This window comes from Hyla sarda, chromosome 5 (assembly GCF_029499605.1).
Source record: "Hyla sarda isolate aHylSar1 chromosome 5, aHylSar1.hap1, whole genome shotgun sequence".
In the NCBI taxonomy this organism is placed as follows: domain Eukaryota; kingdom Metazoa; phylum Chordata; class Amphibia; order Anura; family Hylidae; genus Hyla; species Hyla sarda.
The window spans coordinates 14771394-14786245 of NC_079193.1; the positions used below are offsets into that span (position 1 = coordinate 14771394).

The 14852-nt window shown below is 42.7% G+C and overlaps 1 protein-coding gene across 1 annotated transcript in view; it reads left to right on the forward strand.

The window, feature by feature from the left end:
• The window catches only part of DGKB (diacylglycerol kinase beta), a 579157-nt gene that overhangs the window by 534343 nt on the left and 29962 nt on the right, over nucleotides 1-14852 (forward strand). Inside the window, exons 23-24 of the mRNA XM_056518908.1 lie at nucleotides 10871-10991; nucleotides 11861-11921. Coding sequence (XP_056374883.1) covers nucleotides 10871-10991; nucleotides 11861-11921 — 182 coding nt within the window. The remainder of the gene's footprint in view (nucleotides 1-10870; nucleotides 10992-11860; nucleotides 11922-14852) is intronic.

The following is a 14852-nucleotide window of genomic DNA, read 5'->3' on the forward strand; positions in this document are numbered from 1 at the left end:
ATCAACTGCCGAGTCGAGCAGTTCGTGACGAATCGAATTTACTGTAAGTTCGCTCATCTTTACTCTGGAGAATACAACAGCTGATAAGTACTGGAAGGATTAAGATATTTTAATAGAAGTAATTTATAAATCTTTATAGCTTTCTGGCACCAGTTGATTGGAAACCACCTGAGTGCTACAAAGTAAATAATAGTGTTCCAGGACGCCGCTCCCTGCACCTGCTTTATACCTCCTCTTACTTTGGGCAGCATAAAACAGTTGACAGGTTCTCTTTAAAGGGGTACTCCGCTGCTAGATATCTTATCCTCTATCCAAAGGATAGGGGACAAGATGTTTGATCGTGGGGGTCCCGCTGCGGGGGCCCCCCGCGATCTCCAGCAGCACCAAACGTCGGGTTCCTGCGGCAGTGGTTGTGACGTCACGCCGCGCCCCTCCATTCATGTCTATGGGAGGGGGCTGACATGAATGGAGGGGGCGTGGCATAACGTCACAACCACTGCCGCAGGAACCCGACGTTTGTCAGGTTCAGAACGCCGGCTCACCGGAGTACCCCTTTTACTCTGAAATGGTGGAGTTCCCCTTTAACCATGATTTGGGAAAAAAAAAAAAAAACAAGTCACTAGTTGTCATATAAACTTTTGGATGTAAACTTCTGGTACATTGTCTTTGACATGGAAAGTTTGTCGCTTCTCTTGTTCTTTATAAAGTTGTCCGAAGCAATTCTGATTTGCATGTAAATTGTCAGCAGGGCAAAATATCTTCAGCTTCACTCTGGGAGAAAAAAAACAAAAAAAATAAAAAATAAAAATAAAAAAAAACCTTCTTTCGAGCCTCCAACACAGACACTTAAATCTGCATAAAATTTAGACAAATTGATTCATTTCATTATGAAACTGTCCAGCTGGGAGTGAGCGTGCATTGTGGATGACAGATGTGCCTATGTGCGAGGACAACGTCATATATTTGTATTATATCAAATTGAGTTTACATTGTTCACTTAGAAATTGTTATAATATTCATTGTTAAGTGCATTAAACGGAGGCTTTCAATATTCTCCTTCTATCCCAGGATTTGGGATTAGTCACCCGTGAATAATTTCCCTTTTTAATCAAAAATCAGTTTTACCAGCTGACTGGTTTTCATTTTCTCCCATGTGTTGCAATGCGTTAAAGGGCCCCTGCGCCCATGAGCCTACGTGAAAGCGCAATTCCTGCCGCGTGCTAAGTGGCACGGTAAATAATGGTTTTTTTTTTTGTGTTTTTTTTTGCAAATATTTGTGTGGTTCTGAACAGGATTCCCATCATGCCTTAGGATGGAGTGCTGATATTTTTTTTAATTCCTCTGCTCGTTGTCATTGTGGTTGGGCATGGTCCTATAGGCTACATAACGTTGCTCCGGGGAACAGCATTTGACAGAAAATGCCAACATTTCTTCGTAATCCAACAGAAAGAACACCCTTCATGTTAAAGGGTTATTCAGGTTTTTAAAAAGTTGTAAATAAAAATAGCAGTTACTCACCTCTCTCTGATCCCCGTACAGGCTCCGGTTGGTAATTCCGTCTTTCATTGGATTCGATGGTCACATGCAGTACTCCAGACATCATGGCAAATGCCAGGAAAATGGTCAGATCCAACAAAAAATATATTTTTTTAATATATCACTCAGTGCCTACCGTATTTTTCGCCCTATAGGACGCACCGGCATATAATACGCACCCAATTTTAAAGGTGCAGAATCTAGAAAAAAAAGATTCTGAACAAAAAAAAGATTCTGAACCCAACAGTGATCTTCAACCTGCGGACCTCCAGATGTTGCCAAACTACAACTCCCAGCATACCCGGACAGCCGTTGGCTGTCCGGGCATGCTGGGAGTTGTAGTTTTGCAACATCTGAAGGTCCGCAGGTTGAAGACCACTGTATTATAGAAGGTAATACTCACGTGTCCCCGCCGCTCCAGACCCGTCACCGCTCGTCACCGCTGCCCTGGATGTCGCTCCGTCCCCGTGGTGTCCCCGGGATCCACGCTCTCCGTCGCCGTCATCACGTCGCTACGCACGCCGCTCCTATTGGATGATGGGACGGCGTGTGTGACAACGTGATGATGTCGAAGGAGAGCGCCGGCCATGCAGGGGATCCCGGCACGGAGCAGACGCCGAGGAGGCAGGTAAGGTCCCTCCCGGTGCAGCCGGGTTAGTGTCACTTTCGCTTCAGACGCGGCGGTCAGCTTTGATCGCCGCGTATGAAGGGTTAATACAGGGCATCACTGCAATCGGTTATGTCCTGTATTAGCCCCTGGTCCCGGCCGTTGATGGCCGCAGGGACCGCCGCGATAGGTGTGTTTTCGCCGTATTAGACGCACCAACTTTTCCTCCCCCAGTTTTGGGGAAGAAAAAGTGCGTCTTATACGGCGAAAAATACGGTAATCCTGACCATGTACATCTAATTTTTATGTGTCTAGCACCTTTATTTTATTTTTTATAACACTTTTAATTTTGCTCACTAGTCTGAATTCCTCTCAAATGTAGGGGGCGTGGCCTCACTGTGCAGGTCTCCGCCCCCTCCCTCAGTATGCTGTCTGCTCACATCTCCCCTAGCATTAGCAAAACTACAACTCCCAGCTTTTCCTCACTGACAGTAGCGGGACACAAGATGACAGTGGGAGGATTTTTCCTCCAGCTCTGTTCCCCGCACTCACAGCTGTCAATCAAGGAAGTGTGTCCATGACATAGGTGATGACGCATGGACACAGCAGGACTAGTATGTGTCCAAACAGGCAGGGGCGCAGTTGTTTGACTGGCTTTTTCAGTATGAAATACAGAACATTTTCCAATGAAAGCAATTGCAAAACCTATTGGTTATACAAGCTTTACAACATATCAAAAGTTTTTGTATCTGACAGTGCCCATTTAATTTTACAGAAGCACATACTGGCCCTTTAAGTTGCAGCAGGTGCACGCATGCACCCCTAGGGAGCAGATAAGGAACTGCAGCCAAGTAGGAAACAGCAGGAGAGGAGGAAGCCCAGAGCCAACAGGAGGGAGATGGATAGTTAATTGAAGCTGATATAGTCCTTTTAGTATTTTTTTTATTTTTATTTTTTACACTATATAATTAATGCTGTATTAGCTTATGGATATAATATGACATAATCCTCATTATCATGACTGTTAGACACAAATGATAAAATTACGATCTTTTGTAAATTTCTCATGAAAGTTTAAATTGATAAAATGAAAAAAAGATAAATAAATAAAATAGAACATTTTCATTTATAGGGTACCTGGGCTTACACTGGGCACTGGGATGCGTCAAACGTATAACAGCGGCTCAGCCTGCATGATAAATATGGCATATTTTAGATATTGTTATCTAACATTACATCAACTAAAAGTTTACGTCAATATTTACGCCAACATTTTTGTGGAATGTTGTTGCAATTCAAGCCACAAACCTTATTGATAAGCCACACCCTTTTTCTGCTAACTCGGTGTTGAGGTTAGAAGCCGAAATTGACATTAGATTTGTGTAAAATTTTATGCATTATTTTGTGCCAGAAATGCGCCAAATTTTGACACATTTTATGGCAAGTACTAGAGATGAGCGAATTTACAGTAAATTCGATTCGTCACTAACTTCTCAGCTCGGCAGTTGATGACTTTTCCTGCATAAATGAGTTCAGCTTTTAGGTGCTCCCGTGGGCTGGAAAAGGTGGATACAGTCCTAGGAGACTCTTTCCTAGGACTGTATCCACCTTTTCCAGCCCACCGAAGCAACGGAAAGCTGAACTAATTTATGCAGGATAAGTCATCAACTGCTGAGCCGAGAAGTTCGTGACGAATCAAATTTACTGTAAATTCGCTCATCTCTAGCAAGTGCATTAGTAAATGTCCAGTATTGTCTCTAAATTCATAATGTTTTTCTAAAAATAAAGAATATAAAAATGTATAACAATAATAACAATAATTGTTAATATTATGATTACAATTTTTTTTTCTATTCCTTCTTTAGATCTTCTGATAATTATTTATATGCTGATAAATATGTTTTTTATCACTTATATTCTTAAAATTTTATTTTTAAAAATGGCAATAAATGTGTAGTAGTAGTAGTGATTTTGTTCTTCTGGTGTGTAGTTTTTTTTTTTTCTTTTTTCTTTTACTTATCATTCCTGCAATATTTTGATTGATTTTTCTTTTGTAATTACTGGTGATTTTCTACCATATGATTATTATACTAATAATCACTATTGCATCATATGAGAACTACAAATATTGTATTAGTGTCCATAATAATAAGAACAATAATAAATGATAAGGACACAAATTAAGTTTTGAATTCTCAAAGTGCCAATAGCAATTTTTAGCAAATAATTATTTAGTAAAAAAAATTTAAAAAACATATAATTAAAAATAGAAATAATAATATGCAATAATAATAATTTTTATTATTATTATTTTTTACTTTGTATTAGAATACACATTATATTTTAATTTCTTATATTAAATCATAATTTTTTACTTATTTTATATTATTATAATTTATAATTAATTAAATAATAATAAATATTATCATGTATTATTATTTGTTATTATTTATTATTAAATATTAATACATATAACATGATTACTACTAGAGATGAGCGAACTTACAGTAAATTCGATTCGTCACGAACTTCTCGGCTCGGCGGTTGATGACTTTTTCTGCATAAATTAGTTCAGCTTTCAGGTGCTCCCGTGGGCTGGAAAAGGTGGATACAGTCCTAGGAGACTCTTTCCTAGGACTGTATCCACCTTTTCCAGCCCACCGGAGGACCGTAAAGCGGAAATAATTTATGCAGGAAAAGTCAGCAACCGCCGAGCCGAGAAGTTCGTGACGAATCGAATTTACTGTAAGTTCGCTCATCTCTAATTACTACTATTAATATCACTTATTTGATGATTATGATGATTACCGTATTTTTCGCCGTATAAGGGGGGGGGGAAAGTTGGTGCGTCTTCTACGGCGTATACCTGCGGCCATCAACGGCCGGGACCCACGGCTAATACAGGACATCACCGATCGCGGTGATGCCCTGTATTAACCCTTCAGACGCGGCGATCAAAGCTGACCACCGCGTCTGAAGCAAAAATAACACTAACCCGGCTGTTCAGTCGTGCTGTTCGGGACCGCCGCGGTGACCCGAACAGCTTACAGGACACCGGGAGGGACCTTACCTGCCTCCTCCGTGTCTGCTCCGTGCCGGGATCCCCTGCATGGCCTGCGCTCTCCTTCGACGTCATCACGTCGTCGCGCACGCCGTCCCGTCATCCAATAGGAGCGGCGTGCGTAGCGACGTGATGACGGTGACGGAGAGCGTGGATCCCGGGGAAGAAGACGTCCGGAGCGTCGGGGACACCACGGGGACGTGGCGACAGCGATGGAGTGACATCCAGGGCAGCGGTGACGGGTCCAGAGCGGCAGGAACAGCAGTTGGCTGTCCGGGCATGCTGGGAGTTGTAGTTTTGCAACATCTGGAGGTCCGCAGGTTGAAGATCGCTGTTGGGTGCAGAATCTTTTTTTTTCTAGATTTTGCACCTTTAACCCCTTCAGGATCAAGCCCATTTTGGCCTTAAGGACCAGAGCGTTTTTTGCACATCTGACCACTGTCACTTTAAACATTAATAACTCTGGAATGCTTTTACTTATCAATCTGATTCTGAGATTGTTTTTTCGTGACATATTCTACTTTAACATAGTAGTAAAATTTTGTGGTAACTTGCATCCTTTCTTGGTGAAAAATCCGTAAATTTGATGAAAAATTTAAAAATTTTGCATTTTTCTAACTTTGAAGCTCTCTGCTTGAAAGGAAAATGTATATTACGAATACATTATTTTTTTTTTTATTCACATATGCAATATGTCTACTTTATGTTTGCATCATAAAATTGATGAGTTTTTACTTTTGGAAGACACCAGAGGGCTTCAAAGTTCAGAAGCAATTTTCCAATTTTTCACAAAATTTTCAAACTCGATATTTTTCAGGGACCAGTTCAGTTTTGAAGTGGATTTGAAGGGTCTTCATATTAGAAATACCCCATAAATGACCCCATTATAAAAACTGCACCCCCCAAAGTATTCAAAATGACATTCAGTAAGTGTTTTAACCCTTTAGGTGTTTCACAGGAATAGCAGCAAAGTGAAGGAGAAAATTCAAAATCTTCATTTTTTACACTTGCATGTTCTTGTAGACCCAATTTTAGAATTTTTGCAAGTGGTAAAAGGAGAAAATTTTTACTTGTATTTGTAGCCCAATTTCTCTCGAGTAAGCACATACCTCATATGTCTAAGTAAAGTGTTCGGCGGGCGCAGTAGAGGGCTCAGAAGGGAAGGAGCGACAAGGGGATTTTGGAGAGTACATTTTTCTGAAATGGTTTTTGTGGGGCATGTTGCATTTAGGAAGCCCCTATGGTGCCAGAACAGGAAAAAAAAACCACATGGCATACCATTTTGGAAACTAGACCCCTCGGGGAACGTAACAAGGGATAAAGTGAGCCTTAATACCCCACAGGTGTTTCATGACTTTTGCAAATGTAAAAAAAAATTTTCCCAAAAATTTTACATTATTAAAAAGGGTAAATGCTGAAAATAGCCCCCAAAATTTGTAACACAATTTCTCCCGAGCACGGTGATACCCCATATATGACCCTAAACTGTGCCTTGAAATACGACAGGGCTCCAAAGTGAGAGCGCCATGCGCATTTGAGGCCTAAATTAGGGATTGCATAGGGGTGGACATAGGGGAATTCTACGTCAGTGATTCCCAAACAGGGGGCCTCCAGCTGTTGCAAAACTCCCAGCATGCCTGGACAATCAACGGCTGTCCGACAATACTGGGAGTTGTTGTTTTGCAACAGCTGGAGGCTTCGTTTTGGAAACAGTGGCGTACCAGACGTTTTTCATTTTTATTGGGGAGGGGAGGGGGGCTGTGTAGGGGAATGTGTATATGTAGTGTTTTTTACTTTTTATTTTGTGGTAGTGTAGTGTAGTGTTTTTAGGGTACAGTCGCACGGGCGGGGGTTCACAGTAGTTTCTCGCTGGCAGTTTGAGCTGCGGCAGAAAATTTGCCGCAGCTCAAACTTGCAGCCGGATACTTACTGTAAACCTCCGCCCATGTGAGTGTACCCTGTACGTTCACATTGGGGGGGGGGGGGGGGGGAACATCCAGCTATTGCAAAACTACAACTCCCAGCATGCGCTGACAGACTGTACATGCTGAGAGTTTTAGTTTTGCAACAGCTGTAGACACACTGGTTATGTATCACTGAGTTTGTGACCTAACTCAGTGTTTCACAACCAGTGTGCCTCCAGCTGTTGCAAAACTACAACTCCCAGCATGTACGGTGCATGGTGTACGGTGACTGCTGAGAGTTGTAGTTTGCAACAGCTGGAGGCACACCGGTCGTGAAACACTGAGTTAGGTAAAAAAAAAACGCTGAGTTTCACAACCATTGTGCCTTCAGCTGTTGCAAAACTACAACTCTCAGCAGTCACCGACAGCAAACGGGCATGCTGGGAGTTGTAGTTATGCAACCAGCAGATGCACCACTACAACTCTCAGCATGCACTTTAGCTGTTTGTGCAAGCTGGGAGTTGTAGTTATACAACAGCTGAAGGTACACTTTTCCATAGAAAAAATGTGCCTCCAGCTGTTGCAAAACTATAAGTCCCAGCATGCCCATAAGGGAATGCTGGGAGTTGTGGTTGTCTGCCTCCTGCTGTTGCATAACTACAGCTCCCAGCATGCCCTTTTTGCATGCTGGGAGCTGTTGCTAAGCAACAGCAGGAGGCTGTCACTCACCTTCTGCTGCTGCTCCGGGACACAGGTCAGTCCCTCGCCGCCGCTCCTGGGGCCCCAATCCCAACATTGACGCCGAGGATCGGGGTCCCCAGCTCCCGGGGTCCACGTCCCGCTCATGTCCTCCGGAAGAGGGGTGGAGCGGGTTGCGGGAGTGACACCCGCAGCAGGCGATCTGATTTGTCGGCCGGTAAACCGGCCGACGAATCAGGGTGATCGTGAGGTGGCACCAGTGCCACCTCACCCCTGCAGGCTCTGGCTGTTCGGGGCCGTCAGAGACGGCCCGATCAGCCGGTAATTCCGGGTCATCGGGTCACTGGAGACCCGATTGACCCGGAATCGCCGCAGATCGCTGGACTGATTTGTCCAGCGATCTGCGGCCATCGCCGACATGGGGGGGCATAATGACCCCACTGGGCGATATGCCGGGATGCCTGCTGAACGATTTCAGCAGGCATCCGGCTCCGGTCCCCAACCGGCTAGCGGTGGGGGCCGGAATTCCCACGGGTGTATGGATATGCCCTCGGTCCTTAAGGACTCGGAATGCAGGGCGTATCCATACGCCCTATGCCTGAAGAGGTTAAAATAGGGTGCGTCTTATATGCCGGTGCATCCTATAGGGCGAAAATTACGGTAATTATAATAGTAATAATAATAATTTTCTTATTTTATTTATGTATTAATTTCTGGTAGTTAATAAAGAAAAAAAGAAAAAAAAATACACAAAAAAAGAAACAAAAATAAAACAAAATCCTCGCAGACAAGTCATTTAATTTCCCAGAGCAGCTGGAACGCAAGGAAGTGGGTTGGGCCATCTCCCTAGTGACTTTTATCCGAAGATCAAGAATGAGTGCAAGGGGTCAGATGTACTGTGTGCGCCATTCACAATGTGCTGACATCAGTCGTCATTCATGAGAGCACGCTTTGTTTAGCCGTTGCCCTAATATGAGGAGACACGTAAAGTAGCTCCGTTTATGGAAGAGGCCAGAAGAGACATAGAGCTGTGAAAACATTCCCACACACTGCGACCACTCATTGACTGTGAAACCCTGCAAAACCCTCATTCACAAATCCTCCACAATGCTCTCCCTTAAAAAAATAGTCTGCGAATGGGAGCTTATCATCTGGTCCAGTCCCCCCTCCTGCCCGTCGCCGGTCATTCAATGGCCTCAATAATGGACCTTTTTCTCGGGCCTCATGATAGGGGCGCTGAACGAGAGATGCAGAGGTTGTCATGTGGCTGTAACATGTCCAGAATAGAATGGAAGCTCTGTAGGTGTCACAGGAATGTTCCCATTAAACTGATCCTATAAAGTTATACAGACTTGTAAATGACTTCTGTTTGAAAATCTTAATCCTTCCAGTACTTAGCAGCTGCTGTATGCCCTGAAGGAAGTCATGTAGCCTTTCCAGACAGACGCGGTCCTCTTTGTTGCCACCTCTGTCCATGTCAAGAACGTGTAAAAATCATAGTAAACCTATCCTGCTCTGGACAGTTCCTGACACAGACAGAGGTGGCAGCAGAGAGCACTGTGTTCACACTGGAAAGAACTACACAACTTCCTGTGGAGCATACAGCAGCTGATAAGTACTGGATTTTGATATAGAAGTAATTTACAAATCTGTATCACTTTCTGGCACCAGTTGGTTTGAAAAAGTTTTTTTTTTCCTCCAGAGATCCCCTTTAAGACTTAGAAAGAAGTAAGGCACATAAAATGTCCAGTGAATATTAAAACGGGGTGACTTTCGATTGATGTTACCAAGCCCTCCAATCAACTAAGGCAGGAAGACTGGTACACAACACCTGTCCATGGTCCATTTATAGCGTTATAGCTTCAATCAAGCGAATTAAAAAGAGCTGCAATATCATGCACAACCTGTGGACAGGTGTGGCGCTGTTGTACATATAGAAGAGCCATTTTTTTCTAGTCCTGAACAACCCTTTTACTTTTTTTAAGGCATAGTTTAAAGTAAAGGAAGAGGTCTGCCGACAAAGGTTCCGCTCTGTGACCCCTCTCTTCAGTGGCACCATAGCAGTAGCATGGCCCATGTCTATATCATGTACATGCTTGGACTGAGGAAACAATTGAAATTGACCAAATTATAACCAGGTGCTTAAAGAGTACCCATCACCAAACTAAACTTTGAATTTATTGTTCCTTATGTAATTATAAGACACTTTGCTATTTGCTTGCTGTTAAAATTCTCAATCGTTATATATTTTTTTTAATGTGATTGAAAAAACAGCCACTAGGTGGCTCTGTTCTGTTTCCTGCGCAAGTCAAACAGTTAGTTTGGTCTCCTCCCAGCCTGGCAGGAGACCAAACTCAGGAAGTGCGTGCAGGGCATGGCGAGGAACAGCTCTCTCAGGCCAAGAGCTCACACAATGGGAGCAAAGGGAAAGGTATTATACAGAGCTTTTTAAAGCTCAGAATTTTTTTTTAATGGCGGGAGGAGTGTTAGGAATAGTTAGGTAATATCATTTGAGTTAGTTTAGAAAATACGGTTTGGTGACACATACTAATTAAAGGGGTACTCCGCTGCTCAGCGTTTGGAACAAACTGTTCCGAAAGCTGGAGCCGACGCCGGGAGCTCGTGACGTCATAACCCCGCCTTCTCATGATGTCACACCCCACCCCCTCAATGCAAGTCTATGGGAGGGGGCGTGTACCCCTTTAAAACAGCTCTCATGGCAAAGGAACAAGACCAACACCGGCAATTAGCAGCCAGGAACCCCACCCGGGAACCTATTGGCTGGAAACATTAACACTATCCTGACCAAAGCACATAACATGCAAAAACTGGTCAGGCGAGAAAAGAAGGTGTGAATACACACCAACACAGAAAAACAAAGGATACAGACATTACAGTTACTTTCCAATCAGTGGTTTATTATTAGTTTTACCTTCATCTAAATTGTGATTATTTATAATAAATAATGTTGAATAAACCTTTTTTTTTTTTTCATAAAATGATTATAAAATAATTACTTTAAAGGCAGACATGTGGACTCATGGCTATGTATTTCTATTTTAGACCTCAGTGATCAACTGTTGGAGGTGGTCGGCTTGGAAGGAGCAATGGAGATGGGACAGATTTACACAGGACTGAAAAGTGCGGGAAGGCGTCTTGCACAATGTTCCTCTGTGGTTTTAAGGTGAGATTATTATTACTGATGATAACAATAATCATAATAATAATAAATTATCAGAGCAGGATAGGTTTGCTATGGGGACAGAGGTGTCAGCAGAGAGCACTGTGGTCAGACTGGAAAGAACTACACAACTTCCTGTGGAGTATACAACAGCTGATAAGTACTGGAAAGATTAAGATTTTTAAATAGAAGTAACTTACTAATCTGTATAACTTTCTGGTACCAGTTTATTTGAAAACATTTGTTTTCCACCGGAGTACCCCTTTAACAGATTTTCTTTATATGTAACCTTAACAACTTAACAAATGTGTTAGAAATAAGAGAATAGACAAGGGTAGTGGTAAAGACAAATTTAAAGGGGTACTCCACCCCTTGACATGTTGTCCCCTATCCAAAGGATGAGGCATAATATGTCTGATCGCGGGGGGGGGGGGGGTCTGGCTGCTGGGACCCCTTGCTATCTCAGGTCCTGCGACTTCCATTTTGGAGACATCAAGCTGCACCCCCTCCATTCATGAGGATGGGGCAGAACGGCTAATACACAACTGTCACGCCTTCTTCGATCTAGTGTAAAACTCATAAAAAGAAAAATGTTTATTCTTTAGAAATAATAATAATAAAAAAAAAACTGCTGGGACCCCTTGCTATCTCCGGTCCTGCGACTTCCATGTTCGGGACATCATGCCGCGCCCCCTCCATTCATGAGGAGGGGGCAGAACGGCTAGTACACAACTGTCACGCCTTCTCCGATCTAGTGTAAAAAAAGAAAAAGGTTTATTCTTTAGAAATAATAATAAAAAAGAAAACAACAGAGAATAGTGACTTTATTCATCTACTTGTTATCTCAATCTTTTTCTTGTCTTTATTTAAAGGACCAGCAAGTCTCTCCCTATGCAAATTGATGGGGAACCCTGGATGCAGACACCCTGCACGGTAAGTACATGTTCACACATATTTTTTTTCATAAACTACAATAAAAGAAAATGTAATAAATTGATTCAATTTGATTAGTCAAAATGTGTCCCAAAGATTTCACTAAAGATTTAGGACCTTGGTATTAGTTGGAAAATATATGAGATGTTCATACAAAGGAAACCAAAAAAGGAGACCAAAATCTCTACTGAGTCACAGCCCACAGTTTTGTTTAGGGATGACTAATCTTCCTGAATCACAGACATCTACTCATGTAAGTGTACCTGTCAGATTCCACACAAAAAAAAAACTAAAAAAAAAAAATATATATATATATATATATATATATATATATATATATATATATGTTACTCAGTACCTAATCCTGATCATGTACATGTAATTTTTATGTCTCTATCACCCATACTTCACTAAAAAATAGCATTTTGCAGCTGCTCAGTCTTTTCCATCTTGTCAAAGGGAGGGGTGTGTCCCTCTCTTGCCTGCACTGTGATAACTCCTCCCCCTCCCGTACTCTGACGACTTACTACTCTCTGGAGCCTGGCAGCCCTGCTCTGTAACCCTTTCCTCTCTGGATTTATGCTGTACACACACGCACAATCATTATTGGAGATTGCCTGTACTACGATGATATGAAGCTTTATTCAAATGAACGACACACATGTAAAATCGACAGGCAGACGCGTTTCGAGCGCATGCGCTCGAAACGCGTCTGACTGTCGATTTTACCTGTGTGTCATTCATTTGAATAAAGCTGCACATCATTGTAGTGCTGAACTTCCTGCCTATTCTTCAGTATTGCTGGGTGCCTAGCCGGGCACCGGTCCAAGCACTGAGTAGTGAGAGGGGAGCTGGACTCTGTTTTATATTGTAGATTGCCTGTACTCTACCACCAAAGACAATATGGTGAGTGTATAACTTACATCTTCCTATGTCATTCATGTGTGTCATCCTTTGCCAGTCCTGTAATGCTGGGACTTGTAGTTTTGGAATAGTTGGAGGTAAAGCCTTTGGATAACTCTTTTTTGCAGCAGTGTTGCCTTCAGCTTTTGGAAAACTACAACTTCCATCATGCCCAGACACCCTTTGACTGTCAGGCATGCTTGGAGTTGTAGTTTTGCAACAGCTGGAGGAACAACTCTGGTAAAACTCTCTGTTACAGCAGTGTTGCTGCAGGCTGTGTTCCTCCTGCAGCCTTGTCAATAAGCCATCTTGTGTCCATGACCCTTGGACACACTAATGCTGCTGTGGGACTCCTCAGTGTCCCAGGAGGTATGGGGACTCCTAGTGGTTGGATTTTCAAAGGCAGTTTAATTTAATAAAATTTGAAAATATTTTAAAGAAGTATATTACAAAAACTATTGTTTTGCCAAGATGTACAGCATATAAAAAGTTTTTTAAATCTGAAAAGCGGATTACCACTTTATTTCTGACTTATGCAGGTAGAAGGTGGTCTCAATTTGACCAAATAAATTTCCACCAGATAAGGTTGCATTCACATAAAAAAAAAAAAAGGCTACATTTACATCTGGAAGCTGCGTTCTTACGTGGAGTTAAGTGTTTGCAGAAAAGTCCTTGCTCAGCTATTCTCTCTTCTGACTGGACGATAATCACCCTCTTAGAACAGGATACTTGAAACTAATGCCCACTTGACTTGGACTGGAGACAGTCTTGGGTAAAATCTATTGAAATGTCACACGGTGCTGTGATCATGACCGACATGTTCTAGAATTAGGCAGACAGTCTGCTTTCTAGCCTAAGCTAGACTGGTTCTATACCTCTGGGGAGAGAAGGGTGGACCCCTCCCTCAGAAGCTTTTAGTAGTTTCTGCATAGTAGAGGGGAGTCATGTGACCAATGTTCCAGACATTCTTAAAGCACAATCCACCTGTGCTGTCAGTAAAGAGCAAAGTATTAACCCTTGCACATCCTTAATAATACATGCACATATCTTTATATATATATATATATATATATATTTATATATATATATATTTTTTTCTTTTCTTTTAATTTGCCGAGGCACGTGCTTTCTATCACCCAAAGAGCAAGAAAAAGTGCAAACGTGTCACACTAAAAAAACCTGCACAAAGGATGCGGTCTATCGCTAAGCCCTTCTCCAACAGGAGAGAGGCCCCCCAACAAACCTACCCTTCACCTCTGGGCCAAAAGGCACCTGCAAGGATCCAGGTTCGATGCCCCTTTTCGCTGAAGCTACTAAGGGGCCACAAATGCACCTGGCGTTAACGAAGGTATCAGCCAAGGAGTCGTATACTGTATACTGATGTTATCTTGACCGATGCAAAGATGCTCAGGGGTAGCAGGGAGGTGAGGAACCCATCGGCCACACACACCTCCCCTAGACCAATAGGAGGAACACCCAGAAGGGCTACCGCATTCCTGACAAATCCTGTGTACAAACAAAACACGTAAAGTGGCACAGTGACATACAAAAATAATAAATAAGTGAATGAGTGCAGATATACTGCCCGGTTATGTGGCCGGATCTATAAAAATTTCCCTGATCCTAGCCAGAAGGCCGGGATACCAAGGGTGAGTGCCAAAGGTGAAGAGTATATGGTGCAGTGCGTGAGCTATAACATCCAGTGAGTTTCGGCACCTCAGGGTCACCACTCCCCGTGGCACAAAAGTACCTCGGCTCTACACCCCCCAACCTCATGGCGAGACCCTGAGGAAACAGGTCACATGAGGGCAGCTGTTGAGCTGGTTACATGACATCAGCCCCGGAACGCCCCTGTACACTTGCTCCTCCATGCAGCATGCATCCTACATCAATGGCGAAACTTAACCACTGATAAGAACAGATACTACACTTGATCTACACTTGATCTTAGCCAAAAGGCCGAGAAGCGATTATATGTTATACGCTATATGTTAATCGACATACAGTGATATGCAGTCAATAAAATAT